Source organism: Zonotrichia albicollis, chromosome 9 (genome assembly GCF_047830755.1).
Source record: "Zonotrichia albicollis isolate bZonAlb1 chromosome 9, bZonAlb1.hap1, whole genome shotgun sequence".
In the NCBI taxonomy this organism is placed as follows: domain Eukaryota; kingdom Metazoa; phylum Chordata; class Aves; order Passeriformes; family Passerellidae; genus Zonotrichia; species Zonotrichia albicollis.
Window position 1 is genome coordinate 24,838,282 of NC_133827.1, and position 24,553 is coordinate 24,862,834.

At 44.4% G+C, this 24,553-nt stretch overlaps 1 protein-coding gene across 1 annotated transcript in view; it reads right to left on the reverse strand.

The window, feature by feature from the left end:
• The window catches only part of EPHA4 (EPH receptor A4), a 104,692-nt gene extending 91,285 nt beyond the window's left edge, over positions 1-13,407 (reverse strand). Inside the window, exons 1-3 of the mRNA XM_074547038.1 lie at positions 13,249-13,407; positions 12,253-12,320; positions 7,275-7,938 (exon numbers count right to left, since the gene is read on the reverse strand). Coding sequence (XP_074403139.1) covers positions 7,275-7,938; positions 12,253-12,320; positions 13,249-13,339 — 823 coding nt within the window. The 5' untranslated portion in view covers positions 13,340-13,407. The remainder of the gene's footprint in view (positions 1-7,274; positions 7,939-12,252; positions 12,321-13,248) is intronic.
• Positions 13,408-24,553: the final 11,146 nt, after the last annotated feature.

Sequence of the window (24,553 nt, forward strand, 5' to 3'; positions counted from 1 at the left end):
ATGGAACTTGCTTCCTTGCCACTAAATTGTCAGCTTTATGGGACTTCATGCTGAACAGTATGAAAAAAAATCCAATTTGCTTTGAAGCACATTAGTCTAACATCCTAATTATTGTTTACATTGCCATTTGCCTTCTATTAAGAATTGAATAATTACCCAGCGCTCCATAGTTTAAAAATACAAGCAAACAGGATTATCTGGGTAATTAAGACACTGTACTGCAGCTTTGTAGTGTGGCTGTACAAAGCTTTCACATATACAAGCAGAAGCAATAGGTATTGATTGCCTCAGCTCAAATGATGTTTTAAGGATGTGCAAGATGGGTCCCTCGTTAGGAAAAGGTGAGCAAAAACTTCTGACAAGTGAGAAGGGGCAGAAGCTATCTGCACCTTCATCTACATTCAGCCTTCACTGGGGTCTTATCTCAGTCACAGACATCCTGTGTGCCTCTGGGAAAGTTATCCAGGCTTCATGCCTCCATCCTCTGGCTGCTGCAGCTCGGGAGCATCCTTCATCCTCCTCCTCCTCCTGCCCAGGACCTGCCTTTGCCCAGGCTGCTCAAACTGCTGCCTGTCCCAGCCTGAGCTGGCCCCCAGTGAATACAAAGCCTGTTTCCAGCACACCTCTTTCACTGGGTTTGTACAGATCAACTCAACGTTAGTGAGGTTTACACACACCCATCTAAGGGAAGCATAAAAAGCAAACCAGTAAATGGGTTTTTTTCTAGGCATCCATGATTAAATGAGCCAAAGCAAATACCAACTGTATAGTATAGCGCTTTTTTTGCTTTTTTTCCCCCTCCAAACCTTAATAGCCCATCCATATTGTACTTTGAACAGCATGACCTCCCCTTCTGGGTGACTGTTGGGACAAAAGTAAAGTTTTTGCACGTTCCTTTGTTGTTTTAAAGAGCTTTTCCTCCATTTAATTATGCCACCAGGTTTCACACTGAGCAGTTTACTACCCCTGTGAAATTACCTTCAAGTTAAACACTAATTGGACATCCAACAAAAATGAAAACCCCCCACAACCATGTTTTTCCTTCTGGTTTCTTATAGGATGTAGCTCCAACACGATCAGGGTCCCAATTTCATACCACTGATTTATAAAGACACAAAATGAAAACCAGTCCTTTAAAGAAATACAGTACATTCATGCAGCATGTGTTCTAACTTATATCAATAAACCTTTCAACAAATCCATTCTGAACAAGCCTGTGTTTTGGGAGCATTTAATGAGCCTCAGCTTTATTTCAAGCCAAAGGCAATTTTAAGTAAAGTTGAAATAAAGAAAAGTTAAAAAGAAAAGAAAGCCACTAAAACCAAAAATAAAATAAAATATGGGTTCTTGTATAATCATGAGGCTTAAGAAAGCAGAACTTTTCTCACAGATTATTTTCATTCAATAAATAAAGACAGCAGAGCATTTGTGCATGTTTACTTACCCAAGTGCTGGGAGCCCCTTTTCACCATGCTATAACCATGGGCCAAGGCCAGCCCAGCAAAGGGAAGAGCCCTAGCCCAGGCCTGAGCAGGTACTTGGCCCAAAGCATTGGAAATGTCAAATATAATATTGCTTTTTCATGCCTTAAGTGCTCACTTGCAGCCCAGAGGGAATCCCACCTCCTGAACCTCATCACCCCCCAGCTGAGGCTGCAGCTCCAGGAGGGCTTGGTGACCACTGGTGAACATCTGGAGCAGAGAGAGGACACCCAAGGGCCTCCAGGCACGGGGAGAGGCTCTTGCACACCCAGCCATGGCCTGGGAGGTGGTCAGGCTGTGACACAGCACTGTCACACACACCAGCTGCAAGGGAGCTGCGCAGGGGTGAGAGAGACAGCCAGCCATGGGCAAGACATGAGGAGCACACTGAGCAAATACCACACCATCTCTTAAACAAAGAGATCAAAAAAAAAAAAATCAAACCAGGATTCATTTGCATAAAATCCAAATCTTTTGAGCTCTGCATAAACAGAAGAAGATTCTGGCTGGCATTTCCAAAGGAAGCTCTTATCTCCTTTGTGAAATGGGGAAGTGGGTGTGCTGCTTTGCATGAGGGTGTATACAAATGATGGAAATGAGGAATTTGCTGCATGCAAAAGGCAAAGGGGCCGACAGCTGCCAATCCCCATTCACAGGGAGAGCTTCCCTAGTCTCCAGCAGGAGGAAGGAGAAGGGAACCAACATGTTTGCTTCCCAGGGAGGTGAAGCAGGCTCTGAATATTCATAAAATGGCCGTTTAGTCATGGGAGTGTTAATTGTCTCTGATTCACAAAACTCTGTGACCTCACCTGCTCCCTGCAACATATGAAAAGGATGTCACATAATGGGAGGAAACCAGATAAGATATTTATCTCACAAGTTTGGGGGGCTTTTTGATGCAGTCTCAAAAGACCTTAGAGTACTGCTGAGCATTTCTTTAATCACTACTCACAAGCACAATAAAGACCAAGCTCAGTGGAGCATATTATTAGACAGATAATAACCCTTACCCACCCAAGATCTAAATACTGAACCCATCACACACTGGATGAGTTGTCTGGAAAGTTTTGGGCTGCCTTATTTTTTTTATCCTTAAAGAACACACAAACCAGAAGATGGGCTAGAAGTCCCACAAAAGACAACCCAGACCTACCATGAATTTCATTACCACCACAAAGCCCATCTGGCTTTGGTTGTGAGGATTGAGCTTTTCACCAGTAACACACAGAATAAGGACCAGATATTGCTACCCTGAGCAACACTAGCAGAAATCTTGTCAGAAATTCAAAGGCTGTGATTGCTTCCTTTTCTCCAAGCAATACATGAAGGGACAATTGTTTGAAAACCGCAACTTGACTTCGGAGGAGGCCAGGCAGGAGAAAAGCAGCAGAGCTCCTGCAATAACATTTAAATGCTGATTTCGAAGTGCACCAGGTGATACAAGAAACTCACAGAGGGAGTAATCCTTGGAAGATCTATTGAGCTACATGAGAACATACCATAACCAAATCAGCAGAGGAGAGAACCAACTAAATTTGGTTCAGACAGACTGTGTTTCAGTATCGCTCCCAGGCCCCGCCTGGAGCTTCCGTCTTCTCGGCTCCTTTTAAAACCTAACATGTTGAGTCTGTGCATTTTCTCCCCTGCCAAAAATAATCAACCTGAAAAAAATCCTCCTGAAATCTCAAATCTGCACAGTCTTAGTCACCCTTCTGATCACCCTTTTGTGCAGACAGACTGTACATCAGTGCTATTTTGACAAAAAGAGTTATCTATGACTAAAATGGGAAAGCACATACAAATTACATTGCTTCCCCACCCTTAAAAATCCCACCATCCAAGAATCTTATCACAGAAAAACATATAATTAGACTGTACACTTCTGATGCAAACTGAACTGCTGCTTTCAATGATCACAGCCACTCTTCAAAGCCTCCAAGATTAAAAGAATCTTATCATTCAAATTATTACTTCTTAGGGATGCTCTTATCAAAGTTCGAAGGAAAATTCTAAAAACAGCAGTGATATGAAACCAGGACTGAGCCATATTCTAAATGACACTGGATTTTCTGCCAATTGGCCAATTCACAACTCAGAAAAAGCAAGTGTAGATGAAGACAAAGCTGTTGGCTCTCATAACCTTTACAATATCACAGTAAAAATCTCAACTGTCTCACATATTTATACTAAATGGCAGGTCTAAAATTGAGATTTGTAATTTCACAGCATCAAAATCATCACAGATGGCTACAGTCTATTGCTTCTTTAATCTGTCTTTTCTCCCTTCCTGCTTGTTTTCCCCCCTCCTCCTTAGAGTTAGAAAGATATGTGTTTTATCATAAGGAAATCGCAACTAAATCCAAACCACATTTTATTAATGTGTGACAAAACAATTTACATAACAATGATGTCTACAAGTGAAGTTTAAAATTATGTCTCAGCTTTGCCCTAAAGCACTAATTGCTTTAGTCTTGAGATGCCTATTCCACTATTTGGGATAGTCATCTTCCATCAATATTCCACATTCATATTCTCCTAAATGGACAGCCACTAACACAGAACATTTGAGGGAGAATAAACAGTAGTAGAAACAGCAAATTGGAATTTATTTTGGCATCTAATTCACAGCTACAAGTTCATTTGCAAGCAAAGAATCAGAGCTCACCTAAAACTTTTACACATCAGGACCAATTTTGCAGAACTACTGCCATGACACACCTGTGAAGCTTCCCAAATAAATATGGATTTAGTACTTAGCTCCTTTTCCTTCCTGTTCCAGGTTTTTGCATATATACATAAACACACACTTATGGATGCTCAATAAGAAAATCATCATCAATAAAATTAACTGGATAAAAAAGCAGTCAGAGAAAGGACAGCTTTTTGTCATCATATTCAAACACCTCCATACCACCAACACAATTTTTAAAAAATCCCATTTGAGGTCAGAAAGTCATTAACTCCCACTACAAGAACTTTAGATGTGAAAAGGCTTTCCATTATGCTTCCCACACACACATCAGAAATTAGGCAAAAGAATCTCAAGGAAAATGGAGTATTTTAAAAATTGGGAGGGCGAGTGAACTTGAAGCAGCTTGCAGGACAACCCAAGGGCCAGCTGGTCTGTCCCAGCCCTGTGTGCAGGGAGCAGCTCCCAGGGGAGGACCAGGAGCTCCAGCACAGACTGGGCATCTCCCAACAAGTGCAAAGCCCCAGCCCACTGGCCCAAACTATTCCTGCCCACTGAGCTTTTGTTAAACATTTAAGATCTTAATCAATCCTCACTCTGACCCTAGGATCACAGGGGAAGATGGATGAGGAAACGGACAACCTCTGACCTTTCCTTGTATTTGTCCTGCCACAGTCAACCTATTGAAAAACAATTGGGGTGGAACCTGCTCACAGCTCCCGTCCCAGACCAGCGCCCTTTCACAGCCTTTCCCAAACTCAAAGTCCCTTCCCCTGCCCCCTGTCCTCTGTATCAAAACCACAGGAATCCTCCTCACTTCATCCTCCTCCTCCCCTCCAAAAACCTGTCAGAGCAGAACATTAGCTCAACGATTAACTTAAGAGTGGAAAGAAAAGGGGAAACCTCATTCAGTAGTGTCAAAGGCCAAAGTGCTTTAACAGCCTCACTGGAAACTGGAGAGAAGCTGCACAGTTCTGGTGAGCTTCATGAATTCATCAGGAGGAGCTTCCCAGTTAACTGTTCTGGCTGGAGAATGGCAAGTGTGAGAAAAGGAAACCACAAGTAACAGCTGATGAAATGAGTTCAGCACTTTCAATTATGTGCTGGCTGGAACTCTCTCAAAATGACGAGCACAGGCCAACTTCACTCTGGAGAGCCCAAGAGACAGAACATTTCTAACACCTTTGTCAATATGGCATCACCTGATCTCCCTTTTAATTGGGAAATGGAGAATTGGGTTTCCTGAGCCCAAACGTCCCCAGATGCAGCTGAGAGCCTTTAGATAAGCTGGCAGTCATCCCCAATGTCTAGTCCAACAGTACAAAAATCAACTTAAAAAGCATGTCCCCATAACCACTGCCCATCAGCAAAACCTCAAGAGATTTCCCCCAAACAACCCAAGATTTGTTGGACAATTAGCTCACCACATCTGGGCCACTGACACTGAAAAATGGATGATCTGTGTCCGTCAGAGTGACCCAGTACTGACCTAATAGGCTTTGGGAAAAGGTGGAATCATCTCTGTGCAATAAACCAATAAATGCTTCCCCACTTCACTTCCTCCCCTCACAGCCCAGGCTGGTAAGGTGTCAGGAAGCTTTGATCAGAAGTTATTGAGCTGTGAGAGATTAACAGCATCTCCCCAGCCACCAACAGCTCCCCCAGCAGCACCCAGGCAGTGCCACAGCCACAGGTTCACACACTGGGTGACAAACAGGCTTTTGAGTTTCCATCTCACAGGATGGAAAAACCAACAAGAAAAAACGGCATTTCACCCCAGACAGGATGGCCTGTCATTGTGCAGCTCATCTTTCAGTCCTCTGTAAATTCAGCCCATGGCAGTTTTGTTGCCACTATGCCACATTAGGCTTCTCTCATAGAGCAAAAACTCAGGAAATAAAGGCTAAAGTTCACACATAGCAGTTCTTTCCTACCAAAATATAATTTCAATGCATAATAACGAGCTTCATATTGACTGTAAAATTACTATTTAAAAGAAATCAAGTAGGACATTAAAAAGACACCATTCTCTCAGGAATCCATCACAAAACCAGCCAGTTACTTGCTTTGCTAACTTGTTCTCAGTCTCAAGATGATAAAAATGCTCTAGTGAAAAACACCAAGAAGATGCAGCAACTGACTCCAAAGAACATTCTCTAAAAACATGGCTCCAAATCCCTGAAGGAGCTAAGCACCTTCAATTCAGCACCCAGCAAAATTAAGCTCACTGACCTGTGCAAAAAACCATTTAAGTTTGATCTTAATTTATGCTTACATGAGCAAGACTTTCAAAGCAGAGGCTAAAGATATTTTATTTATAAACTGTCTTCTCTCCTTCCCTAACCTTCTACAGCTTCTTTATCCAGAAAAGGAAGGCGAAGAGAATATCGCTATTGAAGGTTTTTCTTTTAGGCAAATCTTTCTTTTATACAAACTTTAATCCCTAATTCTGCAGCACACAGGATAGTGTGTGTGTGTGGGAGGGTGGGGTGGAGACTTTTAGCATTTCTAAGAGTATCCTAGCACCTCTATTATTTAACTGACAATAGAGACTCTCTGAGAAATGAAAATATTTAACAAAGGCAGCAGTGTCAAATATCAAAGGGTATTTAGTGCTAAAAATTTGCGACAAGTAAAACACCAAAGATTTCCACTTCCTAAAGTGGGAAAGTAATCCAGCTAAAACTCCTGTCCTGCCTCCCAGACTGGTTCTTAACCTACTGCATTATCCAAAGTCAACTTTGCCAGAATTTCTCGTGTTTAACAGAGTTCCCTTGAAAGATTTCTCTCTTCAAACAATGGTAGCTCAACTGCACTGCTTTGCAGTCATCCACATTTTGGTGACTATCACGAGCCAAATCAAATTTAGGCGTCTGCTAGAAAATGTGTTTCACCTTCTGCCTATTACAGCAGTATCATTTGTTTTGCATTATATAATTCTTAGCCTTGCCACCTGGAGCTGTTGGACTTCTTCATTAAACCCCTCTGTCCCACCACATCCCAGAGGGCTGCTAATCGCTGGCTTTAGTCCATTTACTCTCATCTCTGATTCAATTATGCATTCCACTAAGCCCTAATGAACAGTACAATATGGCTCATCCTACCTTGGCATTCTCCATTGCGCTCCTCATAGCCAGCATTGCACAAGCAGTTGCCAATGGGCACCAGCCACTCGCCATCTGCCCCACAGTACATTTTTGGCACATCCTTCTCTTCCGAGTTGTTGACACAGGAGCCACGAACCTCCACCAGAGAGGAGGTGTCAGCCCCAGTAATGGTGTCTGGAAACTGCGCCAGGTTCCGAACCGTCAGCGGGCACTTCTTGTAGAACACGCGGACAGAGACCAAGGCAATGCAGGCACCGACATCCTGGAAAGCCAAATAAAACCCCTTCTTGCTGAGCGGTCCCACATCCCTGATCTCTGTGTTCAGCTTCATGATCCTGTCACCAATGTCCACCTGGGTGAAGCTCTCATCAGCAGCAATGGTGTCAATCTTGGCAAACTGGCTCTCGCGAATAAAGCGCTCTTTATCGTTGTTTGATTCATAGTAGTAAAGGTTGAAAGTCTCCTTGCAAGTTCCCATGACACCTGGCAGGCTGTTGCAGTCTCTGAGCGTGAACTTGATTTCAATATAAACCCTCTGAGCCCCCTCTCGGGGAATCCAATCAGTTCGTAACCAGTTATTCTGACTGGGCTCCATCACGTTGCAGACTTGGTAGGTGCGGATAGGAGTGTTCTTCTCATCCATGATGCTCACCTCCTCCCACTGCAGAGAGGAAAAGGGACAGAAAAACACATCAGTGCTAAAAGGAACAACAGAGCTTCACAACAGTCAATATGTACTTGTTCCATTATGGGGAAACAAACAAACAGACCAAAAAACAACCCAGCAGACCAAGCCATAGCCAGGACTTCAACTACTTGGACATTAAAGGAAGCATCTGCTCAGGAGAAACAAATTCCAAATTCCTCATGCCTCGAGGAGCAAGCATGTGCTTTAAGGGCCATCTGAACCAATCCACAAAGACCACCTGGACTGACTGTGTTTATTTCAGAACAGTTCAGTGTCCAGACCACTGCCTGGAGCAGGGCTACACATAGAACTTCACAGACCCACAGAGCAGCACTGCCCTGCAGTGTTTTCTCTGCAGCAGATATCCCATGGACCCTGCCTCACACCTGGGAATAGCCAGCAGGTGACACAGTGCAACTTAGTCACACAGAGAGGGTGATATCCGCATTTCAGGCATCACAACCGCTTATTTTCAAAACTCTCAAGTCATCTTTTATTACTTCTCTAAGCTGCCAACTGCTTTCCTGGGCTACCAATGTCCCAGAGAGACTCAGTAAATTCTGCTTTGGAGCTGGGCAGAAATAGCTGTCCACAAAGAACTTGGGTAGCTCTTAGAAAGGAAAAACAGGTAAAAAGAGAATATCATCAGTCCACCAGCAACATCACCATAACTTTGTTATCCAAACAGAGTTTCTTACTAGCGGGAAGGTAAAAAAATAGGAAATACTACATATTTTCTGGAGGAATTTTTTTCTGGAGGAACATCTAAGCTCATGCTATCAAAATCCCAAAAGGGTTAGCAGAAAGGGAAAGTGCTGAAAGATCAGGATAGCAGTATTCCTCAGAATTGTTACACCCCTCAGATCAAGTTCAGGCATCTTCAGAAGTGCCAACCAGGCAACATGATTATGAAACAACAACAACATGTGTAATCCAAGGTGGGTATGGAAGGAGGAGATGCAGGAGTTCAGCATAATGAATTCAGAAAAGGAAAGCACATACTCAACAGCTCTGAAAAAAATTGGTCAAAGTATTGTCATGGACAGAAGAAACTTTATCAGAGTGCTCTACTGGCAGGGAGAGAAGGGAAAGTAGGGGCATTAGGAAAAGAAATCTCTCCAGGAAATTAGAACAGAGAACCATAGCACTTCAATTCATATCATTCAATTTATCCTTCCCTAATATTAGATAATGATATGCTGACTAGGTTTGCAAGCAATACAATGAAGCATATAAAATTATCCTTAGAAAACAGTAATAACTTTAAAGAGAGTTCTCAGAAGTGCTTTTCAAAACTACTGAAGCCATAGCTTTGATAAACAGAAGCCTTCTTAAGATGAAGGGGCTTCTTGTATAATATCCTGCATTCTTCTCACAAGGATTGCTCTTATGCAAGTGATTTTTACTTAAAAAGCTTCCAGCTTAGCTGAATCTGTTTATAGAATGACAGCAGTTAGCACCATGAGTCACTAGGAGCAGAAAGAATAATATTTTATTTGCTGCCTAGAGATAACTGCAAATTAAAATGAAGGAGGGGGGAAATCAATACTCAGCATGTCATTCCTTTCCAGAGAAAGGGAAGAAATAAATCTTAAAAAGCCATCTATCAATGTAAAGTGTAACATGTTGTTAGTAAGAAGACAGACTTGTTTAATTTAGAGCACCACAGAGCTAGTGCACTGTTACAATGTTGTCTTTATGATCCATCACTTTCCATTCTGCTTATCTTCAGATCGCCTATGCTACCAATATTGTGTGTGGTACAAGAGAAAGGAAGAAGCAGAGGGAAATAATACTTGTTGATGGGATTTCCTTTAGTGCATTTACTCAATGGAGGATGCTGCTGGAGGATTCAATAGCGAGCCCGCTGAGGTCACAGACACAGCAACTGAATTCAGCAAGTTTTGGATCAGGTTCTCAACACACCCATCTGCTGACCAACACACAAATGCACAGAGCTGGGCTTCTTATTCCATTTACACAAATACGAAACAAACCCAAGTGCATCTTCCTGACAGAGCTGAAAATAACGACAGCCCAAAATGTCCAGCCCAAAATGTAAATGACTTGTGACTCCAAGTATGTGGTCAAAGCTGTAACTTTTTGCTTTCAAGCTGAAATTAAATTTTATAATTCAGCTCTTCCCACAGTTTAATGATGCAGATTAAAACAATCTGGGCACAAAACCTGCTTTTCAACTGTAAATTGCAAGAGTAAATCATAATTACATTTATAAAGCAATTCATGAATTCCTCTGGGGCTACTATATGGCTAGTCACTGCTAGATGTCTAAATCTTTATCTCCAGCCCTTCTTGTCCACACAACCCTCATACCCCAGGAACAGTGTGGTTCAGATCTAGAAAAACACCATTTTTAATAGACAATAAAGTATACACAGTAAAAAAAAAAACAAAAACACTAAAGGACAAATTCTTCCCAGGAAGAAAAACGAGTTTGTTTCTGCTGCTTGAAATAAATCTGCAGCATATGAAGTAAAGTAAATGCTTTCCAAGCACTGTATCTCAGAAACAGACCATGTACTCTTAAATTTTTCACTACAGGCTTAAAAATAGAACACACATATGTAGGTTTAGTGAAACGAGTCACGTCCGCAATAAGAGCACACATTTCTCCTTCTCAAGCTTGCACGGCGCTTTCAGAAAAAGCATGTGGAGAAAGGGGGGAATCCAACAGCCATTAATAATACACAGCTGTCCTCTGATCATTGATTCCACTGCTGACTTATTAAAACTTGTATTTTAGGTTCTGTTTGAATACACAGTGTAGATATCCTTTGGAGAGGCGTCCGAAAGACCCCGTCTCGTTGCAGGCTGTGGGATGAGCAGGGAAGCCCGACCCTGCCCGAGATAGAGCTGTACCTTTCCACGCTGTCAAAAGATGAGGGCAATTGCCTGCAATCAGCGCTGAATGTGCGCCGTGGGCGCTGCCAGAGGCCTGCCAATCACATCCCCACTCTCTGAAAAAGCGAGTTTCAGGGACAGCACAGCGCGCTCAGGCGCAGCACAAGCCAGGACTGTAGTCAAGTTCACCCAGAACGACAATGGGGGAGCAAAACAATCCCCCATTCTCCCGTGTTATGGTTATTCAGAGCTTATGCATAATGCATCAGCAGCCAACGCAGCCTCGGATTCCTTCCGCTCACTGCTGTTTCCTTAGCTCTGCTTCTTCTAATTACGAGCGGGAACGCACTCACACACAAAAAAAGTAAATTCGTAGGTTCCTGAAGAATCCAGTGCTTTGTTGTGCACAGGTCCTGATCTTTCAGCATTTTCCTTTTTTCAAACACTTTGACTTAGTTACTTCTGCTTAAGGATTCCAAGCTGCTTTGACTCCTTTAATATTAAAAGGATTTGGGATTTTTTTTTTTTACATTAGTGTTTAGTGCGCATTGCTGGCATTTTTGCTTAAATTGTTCATATGAAGAAAGAAAAAGCCTTTCTAATTGCTTATTAAAAGAAAGTCCCATGAAGTACAGTCTCCTCCAGATCCCAGCAATTCCAGAGTCCAACATTCCAAGGAGTTTCCCAGAGAGGCACTGGGCACCGTGTAGATCAGGGCACAAATGAGGGAACAGCAAGGAGCATCCAATAATATAAAGCTACACCAAAAATTAAAGCTCTCTTAGCAAAGGGACTCTAAGCCCAGCAATGAACCTCTTAACGCCATCACATCAGCACTGGGCAGTGCATTCAAGCAGCCTTCTGTTCAATAAGATAATGGTAAAAGAACATAAAAAGAAACTCCAAGGAATCACAGTCAAGCACTGGGTGCTGCAGTTTATCTGTTCAGAAACCAAAACACACGATGTTTACACCCTGAAACAGGACAACTGTCCCATCACAACAAAAGGTCCATCGTGTATATTGATCCCTACTCCTTCATCCAGAAATAGAACAGCAATTGCCCTGAACATCTCCCAGCCGAGACAGTCCACAGATAAAATAATAGCAGTCAAGAATGCCAATTCAGTCGGCAGATCACATTTCTTGTTGGTATTTCAGTTTTAAATAGGCATCTAAACCCATGCCTCAACCAATCTCTTAATTCTGAAACCTCTTTTCTGCCCTTTTGGTTTCCACTTATTCCATGACAGAACTATCCAAAGGGAGTATAGAGTTTCTCCAACAAAGAGTAATTCACTTGGTAAGCCAGGGAAGAAATCTGACCTCCTCACCACAATCAACAATAATCGAGCCATTAGGACTCTCAGAAAGTTACTAATCACCCCCTTTACCCTTTTGATCAGATAGCGGTTTAAAACTTACCCCTCCTTCCAGGGGACTTGCTATCCACCCCAGTTCGCCCTGAACTGATCTGGAATCCAGCAAGGTAACTGCAGAAAGGTACAAATAAAAGAGATTAAATTCCAGCTGCCAAAAGGCAATACTAAAATAAATGGTTTACCTGAACGTTTCCAGATGTGCGGAGCACATCGCATCCACCTTCCACTTGAAACGAAATGTTATTTCCGAAAGCGTCAATATCAAAGATACTCCGAAACTCTCACTGAGGAACCGCGTGTTGGTTTCCCGGCGCACTGGAGCCGCTCAGGGGCGCGGACGGGAGCGGCGGAGTCCCGGCACACCTGCGGCAGACACCGGAGCGCCGCTCGGAGCGCTCCCCGCCGCCGGGCACCGCGCCTCCCGCCGCCGGGACAGCGCCCGCAGCAGCGATGGGCTCACAGCGGGTACATCCCGAGACACCCCGGGAGCACGGCTGGGCACCGAGACACCGGGCAGGGGCTCCCGGGGGACCGGCGCCGCACGGCCACAGCGCGGGACGGCCGCGGGCTTCTCCCGCGGAGCCGCCGCCGGAGCGTCCCGCAGAACGGGCTGAACCGGGGCCCCGGGGAGCGGCGCGGAGCCGCCGAGCGCTCCCAGGAGAACCGGTTCCATGAGCCGCCCTCCGATCCGGGGCCGCCCCGGCGCGGCTGGCGGGAGCGCTGAGCCCGGGCAGCCCGGCACGGCCGGGGCAGCGGCGGCGCGGGGGACGCGCGGGGCAGGCGGCGGCCGCTCCGCTCCGCCCCGCGACACCTGTGCCGGCACCGCGGGCAGCCCCGGCAGCGCCGCTCGGACAGGTCCGCGCCCGCCGGCCGGACAGCGGGCGGCCGGGGCAGCGCAGAGCCAGCGCCGTCCCGACGGCGAGCGGAGCGGCGGGGAAGGGACGGGACGGGACAGCACCGCTGCCCGCCCGGGGACACCGAACTTCGCCCCCGGCGCCCCGCCGGGAGAACGCGCAGCCCGGCCGCCGGCAAGGCTCACCTTCGTTGGCGGGATAGACCCGAGAGCCGGTGACGGCGCCGCAGACGCCGACGAGGAGCGGGAGGAGGGCGCAGATCGGGACCCCGGCCATGCCGCCGCCGCGCTCCGGCCGCGCTATCCCAGCGGAATAACTGCCTACATGGGGCGCGCGGCGCGCGCTAGACATTGCCAAGGGGGCGGGGCCGGCCCGTCCGTCAGGCGCAGCCGCCAATCGCCGCCCGCTCCGCGCCGCGCGCCCCGCCCCGTCCCGCCCCGCGGGGAGCCGGGCCGGGCGCTGCGGGGCGCTCCGGCGGGGCCGGCCGGGAGGGGAGCGCTGCCCCGGGCGGGCGGCGGCAGCGGGCGGCCGCGGCCGGTGAGCGCTCCGCGGGCCTCTGCGACCTCAACAGTGCCCGAACTCCGAAAGATATGGAAAAGGCCGACAGACAAAGTTAAGAGAGGCAGAGCAGCGGGGGAGCCGCGGCCGCGGCGCGCAGACGGATCTGCCCCGCGCCGAGCCCGCCTCGGCCCCGAGTCCCGGGAGCGTCCCGGGAGCGTCCCAGGAGCTGCCGCCGCCCCGCCCGGCCCGGCCCGGCCTGGCGCCACCGTTGAGCAACAGCGCCACCTGGCGGGAGCAGCGGCTCGCGCTGCAGCGGCTCCCCGGGGCCGGGCAGGGACGGGCCGGGACGGACCGGGGGGGACAGAGATGTGCAGGGACGGGCAGGGATGGACAGAGATGTGCAGGGACGGGCAGTGCGGGCCCTTGTGAGCGGCAGAGGCCGGGCCCGGCCCTCACCGCGAAGGGGCCAGTCGTTCACGCTTTTGTGCACCGGGGCAGCGGCGGGGCGGGGCGGGCTGCAGGGAAAGCCGGGCTCGGAGCGGTTCCCTGTGAACGCTGAGATCCATAGGGACGCACAAGCTTGTGCACATCCCTCTCGTACACGGAACACGTCCCCCGAGCCGTGCCCGGGGACACCGGCGCTGGCTGGTGCCCTCAGGCTGTCCCCGGGCTCCTGCTCTGAGCAGCCACAGCCGCGCTCTGCTTTGGACGCTCCGAACACCTGACTTCTTCAACAATGCTCTCTAAACGCGCCTTGACAACAAGAGCGTAGTTTAGAAGCCCGCTAAGCCTTGGGTGGGTCAGGCAGGGTCAGTGTCCTGAGCACCTTCTTGAACAGTCCGCACTCACAGAGCAGCCCCTGGACCTGTCTGTGTCTGTCTGTCCAGCCCGGACAGCGCTGCGGAACGGGGGAAACGGAGCAGCTCCCCCGCTGCCCTCTCTGTGATGCTCCGTCCCTCCGCCGCTATCGGTACCGCTGCCTGAGCCTCGGGAAGCTCCAGAATCGGCGGTTCCCGCAGCGCATCCCTCCGCTCTTCGGCCTCCGAGTCCCCGCGCTCCGGCCCGCGGCTCCCGCGGCGGCGCTGCCTCAGTTTCTCGAGGCTCGGAGGCGGTAACAGCAGCCTCCTTGTCCCCTGGGGCAGCCCCCTTGTCCCGCGGCGCTGCCTCAGTTTCCCGAGGCTCGGAGGCGGTGACAGCAGCCCCCTTGTCCCGCGGCGCCCTCTCGGCCCGCCCGGCGCTCCCCTAGCTCCGTGCGGGACCCGGCTCCTTCCCCCGGCTCCGTCCCAGCGCCCCGCACTCGGGGAATCGCACCCAGACGCTCCGAGGAGTTTTTCCTCCGTCTGGGCTCAAACGAATCCTTGCCAGAGTTAGCTGTAGCTTCCGCACAGAAGCCCTTTAGAAGCCCGATTAGCTAAAAAAATATTTTGAATGCGGCTTACAGTCTAACAATTCTGTGCATCGGGAGGCATGCCTGCTCAGAATCTGCTGTTTTCTCTTTAAATCGCTCTACTTTTCCCCAAATCCAAGTATCTCTGAAACATAATACTTACAAACACGCTCTTACTGACACTTTTTGCTTAAAACATAGAGTATCTTTCACCTGGTTTAATTTCAGGTGAAGATCTTGGGAGGACACATTGTTTTGGCTCTTAAAACTGCTGTTAAGAAGGTTTGGTAACACAGTATTTACAATGAGGTTCCTATTTCTGAGGCTCAGATTGTTTTCCTTAGCCTTGAACATTTCTTTTGGAGCTCCCACTGGCAGAACTTTCAAGATAACCCTGCAAAGATAGCTGGTGTGTTTTTCTCTTTCCGTAGAAAATAAATCTTTAAGGCGGCTGCTTGGATAATGGGATAAGAAAACAGTGTAGCACAGTCAATGCAACTGTTAAAACTTGTACTTCCTGACTTTAATTATTTGCAAGAATTCTTGGCCTAATGAGAAGGAAGAAAAGGTTTAGTGCCTTTTTTATTATTTACACAGAAATATAGGCAGTCCTCAATTAAAACTATCTGAATGTTCTTTTCACATCTTTGATGCCTCTGACAGATCTACTACTAGTCAGGATAAACTTTATGGGAATGGTGAAGCATCAAAACGTCTTCTTTTTTTAATTAAAGTTATTTCTGCGGCAATGCCAGAAGAGTCAGTCGTCATTAAATATATATAAAATGCTTTGAAACCTTAAAAATTTTTCTGTAATTTAATGCAACTTTAATTTATTAAAAATGTCACATAAAATAAACACAGACAATGTAAAAAAGGCCTGCAAATGTCATAAAATAAAATGTTTGCAATCCTACCAAAACTACTATATTTTGCCTCCAGTATGTGGGGCTTTTTTTAAGAAGTCTTGCCAAAATAATCACAATTTCCTTACTTTGTGTCATTTCAACGAATCCTAAAAGCCCAGCTTGGTTTTAACAGATGTCGTTGATACTTGGACTAAATCCTGTTCTCAGCTTCAGCCAATAACTCCACCCTTCAACAAAGTATCTGACATCAAAATTTATTCCTTAAAATTTTGTTACAGCTGTTGGAGCTGTTACATTTGTCTTAAACGCCTATTACCTGAGCAGCCTGCTCTGCTGCCAACCTGACAACTTATGTTATTGTAACTCACTATCAGGAGTGATTTGGCTTTGATGGGAACTAATCATGTTTGCACCATCATCAAGTTTACACCATTTAAACGGTCAATTTAATGCAGCTCAATAAAGCACAGCCAGCATCTCTGGTATTTGTCTCAGAGCTTGTATTTGTCTCAGTTCCTCGGTGAGATTGTATTCACTTGCAGCAGACATTGTAACAATTATGACAGTGTGTTAAATGTTTGATCCTGCCTGCTTCAGAGAGCTCAAGCCCAGCCGAATTATTTAGAGATCAGGACTCGAGTGGCACAGACAAACAGGCACATGGACACACAAACACAGACCCTCTGAGAAACTGTAAATCATCTTCAAATGTAAGGACTGAAATATTGCTGCATTTCCTACTCACTCACAATTTGCTCTCCTCGTATTTTAAAGCACCGAGGGAATATATTAGTGTGTAAATAATTGGGCACTGACACAAGGGCATTGTCTTGGATGTATCCCTGTAGTTAATATCATTTCTAGCAGAACACTGAATGGATATCAAATGTCTCACACACATGTATGCTTATACACACAGAGTTGTTTTATGCTTTTTCCAATCACAAACACAACATTTGTAAGTTACATTAAGCTCCTGAGAGGGCTGTGATTTTGGATGAACATTTGGTTCTATTTTTATTTTATCTTTTCATTCTCCATTTTTCTATGTCCACCTACTCATGCTCGTCCATCTCCCCAGAAGCTTTTTGCTGTCAGTCAAGTGACAACCTCAGTAGGAAGCTCTGTGTGTTCATGGGCCTCCTGAGGCCCAGCACTACATTTAGAAGGGGGAAAGAAAAAAAAAAAAAAAAAAAAAAAAAAAGGAAAAATAAGAAAGCAGGGAGGGGGAAGGAAGCTCTTCCTTTAGTATGCAATTCCACAGCCTGAAGGAAAAATTCACCTCTGAAAAGCCTTTTCCTACAAAAATTCAATCCTATTTATTCCACTCCCACACGACTTCTACACTACTTGGGTATTTGCAAAAGAGGGTAAAATAACCCCAGGAAGTGTTAAGAGTCACACACAGAGTCTCATTGTCAAAGGAAATAATGCCCCAAAGGTGCGCCTTTATCAGGCTTGGCACCAGCCAGTCACTGCTGGCTCCTTCCCAGTACAAGTGCTCAGATGTGCCCAGCCTTCCCCTCCCTGGATTCACTGATTCTTTTGGATCTGTGAGTATTAAACATTTGCCAGTAGATTACTTGAGAAAATTTATTGCTAGCTATTTCAGAATAACAGCTTTTTATTTGATATGTGTAAGATTTCATTCCTCAGGTCATGTTTGCTTTAGATGAAGTTGCAGGCTGTAATACAAAAAGCTGTAGCAGGAGAACATCTCCATGAAGGTAATATGCATTTCTATAAACATCAAGCTGGCAGAATGATTTTGTTTCAGCTGGGATTAGCAGGAGTTTTGCTGCTGACCTCAATAAGAAAAGGATCAGGTTTATAGCTCACTTGCAAATCCACTCTGCAAAAAAAAAAAGTGAGCTTTAGGCACTGTAGATTATTTACATTTCCTTTTGTTAATCGTGATCATCATCACAAGATTTTCCTATTCATTACTGCCTTGATGCTGATTACAGGACCTGTGACAGTGTCTTTATTCAGAGGAGGCACACGGCGTGACTTGACAATATACAGACAGACAGATGCATAGATTTTTTGCCTTTTCTAAGCAGCAGTGCTAAGGGAAACTAGAGAAGCGTAAGTGAAATGTAACAGGATTTTAATGACAATTGAAGGAATATCTTTTATTACATTGGTCCTGGCAACACAACTCAAATCTCATAGTTAGTCTAAAATTTATAATATGCCATTACCAGGTCCGTGAAAAGAAATCCTATCAGCAAAGCTATTTACAAATCCAGGAGTGTTTACAATGCAGATTATGTTTCCTAAAATAAATAAACCTAAAAGGGCACTGGCAAAAGATAAAATCAGTATGGATGAAGCAGAGAAATAAATGCAGCAAAATGTCAGAACAGGTATTACTGCTTTTCACTGAATGGGCAGATCAAATGTAAGCAGTGCAAGCTCCCACTCTGCAGCAGAGGTGTCGGCTTAGCTCACCACAGCCCTCACCCTCAGCAAGGCCGGGGGCAAGCAGAGACCTGCAGGTTTTTCCTGTGAAAGTGTGACCAATAAACCAGAGCAAATAACTGTGTAAGGCTGTTTGCAGTGCACAGATGCTTGGCAACCTGCAGAGGAATGTGCCTGCCCACGTTTCACTGAAAGGTTATTTAAAGCTGTGGAGGTTAACAGACACCTTAATTATTACAAACTGCTTTCGAATGTCTCCCTTTTTGTGCTGCCTGTCCTCAGCAGCTGTGCTCCTTACTCAGGAGCGTTTGGGAGTGGCTCAGCTTCCAGAAATGAAATATTGGCGGGATGGTGATGTCAGCCTGGCACAGGAGCGGTGCCAGAGGCAGGAGAGCTCTGGCAGGGCCAGGGCCACCAGCCAGAGGGGACAGGCAGGGACAGCCTCCTCCCAAGGGCTCCGTGTGCCATTAATAACGCAACAAACGCCAGCCAGAGCCAGTGCCAGAGCGCGCCGGGAATCGCCCGCAGCAGCTCCACAGGAGCCCTGGCTGCTTCGGAAAGGTAAAGCTGAAACTGCGAACTGCATCCAGACTGCCTTAAAAGCACCCACACATTTTTCTGCACCGGGAAAAAAAAATCAGTCAGGCGGGCTTGGATTTTGTCTGTCAAGAACAGGGTCGCAGTTTAAGATTCTGCACCACCCTGTTCTGAAGTTGAATTTTACCAGCAGCTTACCTACTAAGCTTTAATATATAGGTAGAATTGGGCCCTTCATGTGAAAACAGAATAAATCTAAAATTAATATAAATTAAAACAAAGTGTTTCCCAGATTTTTTTTCATACTGGAGTTTTATTTTTCCTGCCATAATTTACTACAGGTATTATTTAAAAAAATAAAGCATTACTTTAATTGCACCAGTAAAAGTTCAGTATAAACAAAGATAATATTTGTGCAAAAATCTTTGAATTGTCTTTTATGTAAAACTGTCAAAAGAATAGAGTGTCAGAGCACTAATTCATTTTTATTCTGTGTTCAGAGACAGCAATCTTTTCAGAGATTATTTATGCAATGATGGTACCAATCAAACTGCATCAGAGATAGGTTCCCTACAGAGCACTGAAGCTTTCTGGCACTTCTAATAGAGTGTAAATTCTAATTAACTCAGATTAAACCATCCTATCTGAGATGGTCCACCCATTATTATGAACAAAATATTGGCAACCATATAGGAGAAAACTCTGTAAAGTAAGAAAAAATATCAACTCCTCCTTCTTTTTTAATGTGTGCTGTTTTTAATAGGAGGACAGACTCTTTGTCCTTCTTTACAATTAAATAAAAAATTATTGCTTTTTTTTCCACTAAGTGGAAAGTTTTTTCTAGGCAGGCAGGCATAGAAAAAACTATGGTACATACTCCTGTCCTATGATACATTCATAGGACAGGAGAAAGATGAATTTTGTGAGTTTACCTCTGGGAGAAGAGCTCTGCTCCAAGTTCTGCAGAGATCTGAAACAGCCACATTTGAAGCTGGATGTATGTGATTATCCACGTTAAAACTGTGATGCTAAATAAACAAAATCAGAGAGATCTGTAGGGATCCAGTGCCTGTTGTACCATCGTTGCCAAGAATTTGGAGATGTGCAGTTCCTTGTGGTGACATCTGTAAGGAAGTGTGGAACTTGTGGTCTAGAGGTTGGCCAGCCTTTAAGTATTGGTGAGCTTACTCAGGATCTGAAGCATTCCTGTGTTTCTCTGTCCTGTTTTCAGATTATGTATAGGTAGAGAAGAATGGTTGTTTATTAGCTAAGAAACTATTGTCCTATTTTAGGGAGCCACTAACTGTTTGCACTGATTTTGTAGCAGAATACTGCAAATTCTGGATTAACTTCATGAAAGCAAAATAGTAGGCACAGAGATGAAAAACTGCAAGGACAATTGAAAAAAAAAAAAATCCCTTGCTTTTATATTAGAAAAGTGGCAGCCATGATTTTCCTCAGTGCTGTCACTGATATTGGAGGAGTTCAGAGAATAAGGTCGTTTGTTGTGCTGGGCAATGCTGCCTGAGTATTTCCTTGTTCTCTTTATATTTATGCCCATCTGCTGGGGCTTGTCCTGCACTGAGATATTCTTGTACAGCTTTTAGCACAACCAGACCTCAAATCCACTCTCAAGGAGCTGAACATCACTGCTGCTTTAGCACAAAAAGTGTTCACAGGTCTTATACCTGCATTACATCTTTCATAGACATCAACCTCATTTTAAGTATTTTTACATTTCTGACATGTAGATCAGTTCCTCCTATTCCCTACACCAAAGGCACCACAATTTTTCTCCAGCTGCAAACACTCTTTGTGTGTCCCATTTCCCTCAGAGTTTCCCTTCAGCAGTAACTATCTCATTCCCTTAATCAAAGTCAGACCCAAACCCTGAGCATATTTTCTTGTAAGCAGATCAGTAACAACAATAAAGAGAAGGGACACATCTCCCTGAATTCTACCTTAAGGCCAGATTTCCATTAGAAATTACTCATTGGTGTTTTACTGAGACAGTCAATTGTAAGACTTTCCTGTCATGTATGCAGTTGATATTTCCAGTGATATTTTTTTTCCCAATGAAGTCACCTTGCAGTATTCTGAGGTAAATAGCAAAAATATTAGGTTTGGGGAGAAATGTGCAACCACTACAGCTTTTACAGGCACAAAAATGCCACCCCTTCCGCTACCTCCCGTGCCCACCCACCATTACTAATCCTTATTCACACAACCACACTGGCCACAGTTTCCAATGCAGACCAAAATTAGTAGTGGAAAACTTGCTTGCCTTGCTTGAACAATGGGTTCAATTCTAAGAGAGAGTGTGACTATTTGCCTTGACCCATTGTGATCCCTTGTCCCCCATTTCCAGGGCTTGCACAGGACCAGGAAAGCAGCAGTCATTTGCAGAGTGTTGAAAACTAAAGGAAAGGATTCTTGGTCATTTTTTTGTCCTCTCCCTTCTGCACAAAAGGAACACCCATAGCAAAATTTATGGATTTTCTTCCTTTGATTACTATCTGAAACTTTAATCAAAATATATATTTGGGAGAAATCAAGTAAAAGAAAATATAGATTTGTTTGTGTTTCACACACACCCACACCCCATTCCAAAATATCAAAAAATGCCAGCAAGATACTCAAACAAAGCACTGTAAAAGTAAAACAGATTCCCAGTGGTGACATCTGTTAGTATAAGGATTATTTAAACATCTCTAGAGTTTTTCAAAGAAATGCCAGGATGGCTTCCTACCAAAAGGCAACTCAGTCTAATATCCTCCTTAGCTAATCTACATACAAACCATGTCTCTGTATTTGTTGGCACTAAAAAACCCACATGCTTGTCTTGACATGGAAATAAAAGCAATTCAAAGGGAATCTGAAAGTATATATATAGGGGAATCAGCTTAAACTGACCTTGGGATTAGAGAATTATCTTTTAGTGAAGCTGAGCACAATTGTCAATGCATGGTTTGGTAAGAAACACATTTCTTCTGAAAGCAACTTTATCATCTAGTGGAAGACAGTTTCAATTTAAGAGGACAGCAGCATGATAAGGTGGTCTGTAAAGAAATATTTTCAGTCTATTTTTGATACATTTTTTTACCAATGAACACAAACAGGCATGCAAATGTGCAAAACCTGAATAAACACGCTGCCAAGCATGTGGATGGAATGAAAAACAAAAGGACCCAGCAGAAACTGTGCTGTGAACAGAACCAGAGGCCATAAAGCCATTCCAGAGCTGCCCCAGACACGGCATTCTCCATTCTCCTCAAACTTCTCAGGTGGCAAATGCAAACCTACATGTAGAGCCTCACGGAGAGAGCTCTGAGCAAGCTGGGGCACCACTCCCTCTGTGTCAGATCACAAGTCCCAGGGCAGTGGAACTGCACCAGGGGTGACGTGAAGTGTGACGTCACTGCTGTGGCAGCAGCTCCACACCCCACCTGGAAATACCTGATGGCTTCATCACACTGGGAAGCTCCTGGAGCTCATAAACTGATGAATAAAATTTACCTGAGGGTTGCAACAATATTTATAGCATTGAGAATGAATGCATTGGAACTTGAAGTTTCCAAAGCTTGGGCATAGGAACTTAATTTGGGAGACGTTTACCAATGTACCAATGAAATCAAATATAAGAAGACAGCATTTAGCCTGATTTCAATGCATGGCGTTTGTAAGTGCTAATGATTTTTTTTTCTCCTTTAATTAAAATTCCCTTTAAAGTGTTCTCTAAATAAAACATTGCTTAAAATGCATCTGCTTCAGAGTCTATCACTCACACTAAGCTTTCAGAAAAAAAATTGTCGCAACTTAAAAGGCACTATAGGATATTTAGACTAGAGTTATCTCACAACATGTTCTCTGGCTGCTCTGTTATTTGAGCTCTAAATGTTAAACACGTGAAAGCAACATAAAAGGATCTTCCCTTTAGACCACATTTTCCAAATTCTCTCTATCTGTTATTTAGAACCCTGTAAAGATCTGTGTGTGTCTACCCATCTGCAACCACATTTATTTTTGCATGTTTTTGAGTGCATATCTCTCAGTGTCATAAGGTCTTCATAAATAAATCAACCTACTTAGATCTGCATGCTTTGAATAACAAGTCAGCCACCAGCAGATGGATACATTTTTAATTAGGTAAGCAGTCAATGCCTGTTGGTTTGAAAACTCTCTTGTTTCTCTTAAAAAGACGGAAACTAACCAAATTAAATCCAAAATTGCAGTGGGACAGCAGAGTGGTTTTAATCTGCATGTAGCTGCAAATCGGCTTAGGTCCCAGCCTGTGAGACAGCTTGAACAAATGCAATATTTTATATCAAGCAAACCTCAAAGTGAAATATTTAAGGATCTTGCAAGAATACGTTGTAAACAGTATGTATTTTTCAATACCACATGTGGTTACTTATGCAATCTTCTCACTTGAGCAAGACTCTGATCTTAATTCATTTACTGTGTTGCCTTTGCAATCTCTCAAGCAAAATATTTTTAAGCAGCAACTTTTAATTTACATAATCAGACATACTTTCCCAAATAACATGGAAGAAACTCAGAATTAACAACATCTTGTACCGCTTAAATAATCCATGAAAAGAAACTTCATCAGTTCCAGTTAACTTCTTCCCACAAAAAAAAGTTTTCAGTTTTGGACTGGGAACAAAATTTCGTATGACAGATACACATCTTATTTGTACCAAACTTTCCACACTCCTCTGAACTTCTGAAAGTCCAGGTAAATGCTCCAGAGAGCACCAGGACAGGGGTGAGGGCTGGCCCATGGCAGAGAAACCTCCAGGTACTCTCTGGTGTGATATTTTCTGGGTCCCCCGTGGCAGGAAGGAAAGATGAATCTGACTCCATATTCTTAGAAGGCTAATTTATTATTTTATGATATTATATTATATTAAAGAATACTATACTAAACTACACTAAAGAATAGAGAAAAGATACAGACAGAAGGCTAAAAGCTAATACTCAAAAACTCGTGACTCTCTCTTCAGAGTCCGACACAACTTGGCCGTAATTGGCCAATAAGCAAAAATATTGGCCAATAATGTTGGATAAACGATCTCCAAACACATTCCAAAGCAGCAAAACACAGGAGAAGCAAATGAGATATTATTGTTTTCCTTTTTCTCTGAGGTTTCTCAGCTTCCCAGGAGAGAAATCCTGGGCAAAGAGGATTTTTCAGAAGATATGATGGTGATGCTCTGGCAATAGGAGAGCCAGGGCTCCCCATGGACACAGAGCTGTCTCCTGCTTGGCTAAAACCACCCTGCACCACAATTGCTGTGCACACTGACCCCAGGGTGCAGCTGCTCTCTACCCAACACCCAAAACTGTCTGAAGAATTTCAGGGGACAACACGAGGGTCTGATGTTGGCATTGAGGCGAGAATAAATTCTTTTTGGTCCTCATTTAGTTTTATGCTTACAAAAAGGAATAAAATTCACAGAGTAGAGAAAATCTCCAGACATAAAATCTGATACTTAAACAAAACAGATTAAAAGTAAATGGGCCAGGTTTGATCTTTGATGTCACTTCCTTGGATTTCATGATACAGCACCTGAGGTGAATTTTTTCCATTTTACTGCAGCAGAGTCTTTTTCCTACATAAGCTTATGGTAAAATAATAACCAAGTTTCCCATATGTTAAATAGTAAAACTTAGTTCTATCATTTCTTTCTATACCTTTACAGTTCTCTTCAGTTGACTAAATGGAAAATACTGTATCTCTGGAGCAGGCTGGAAAAGAAATAAAGGTCT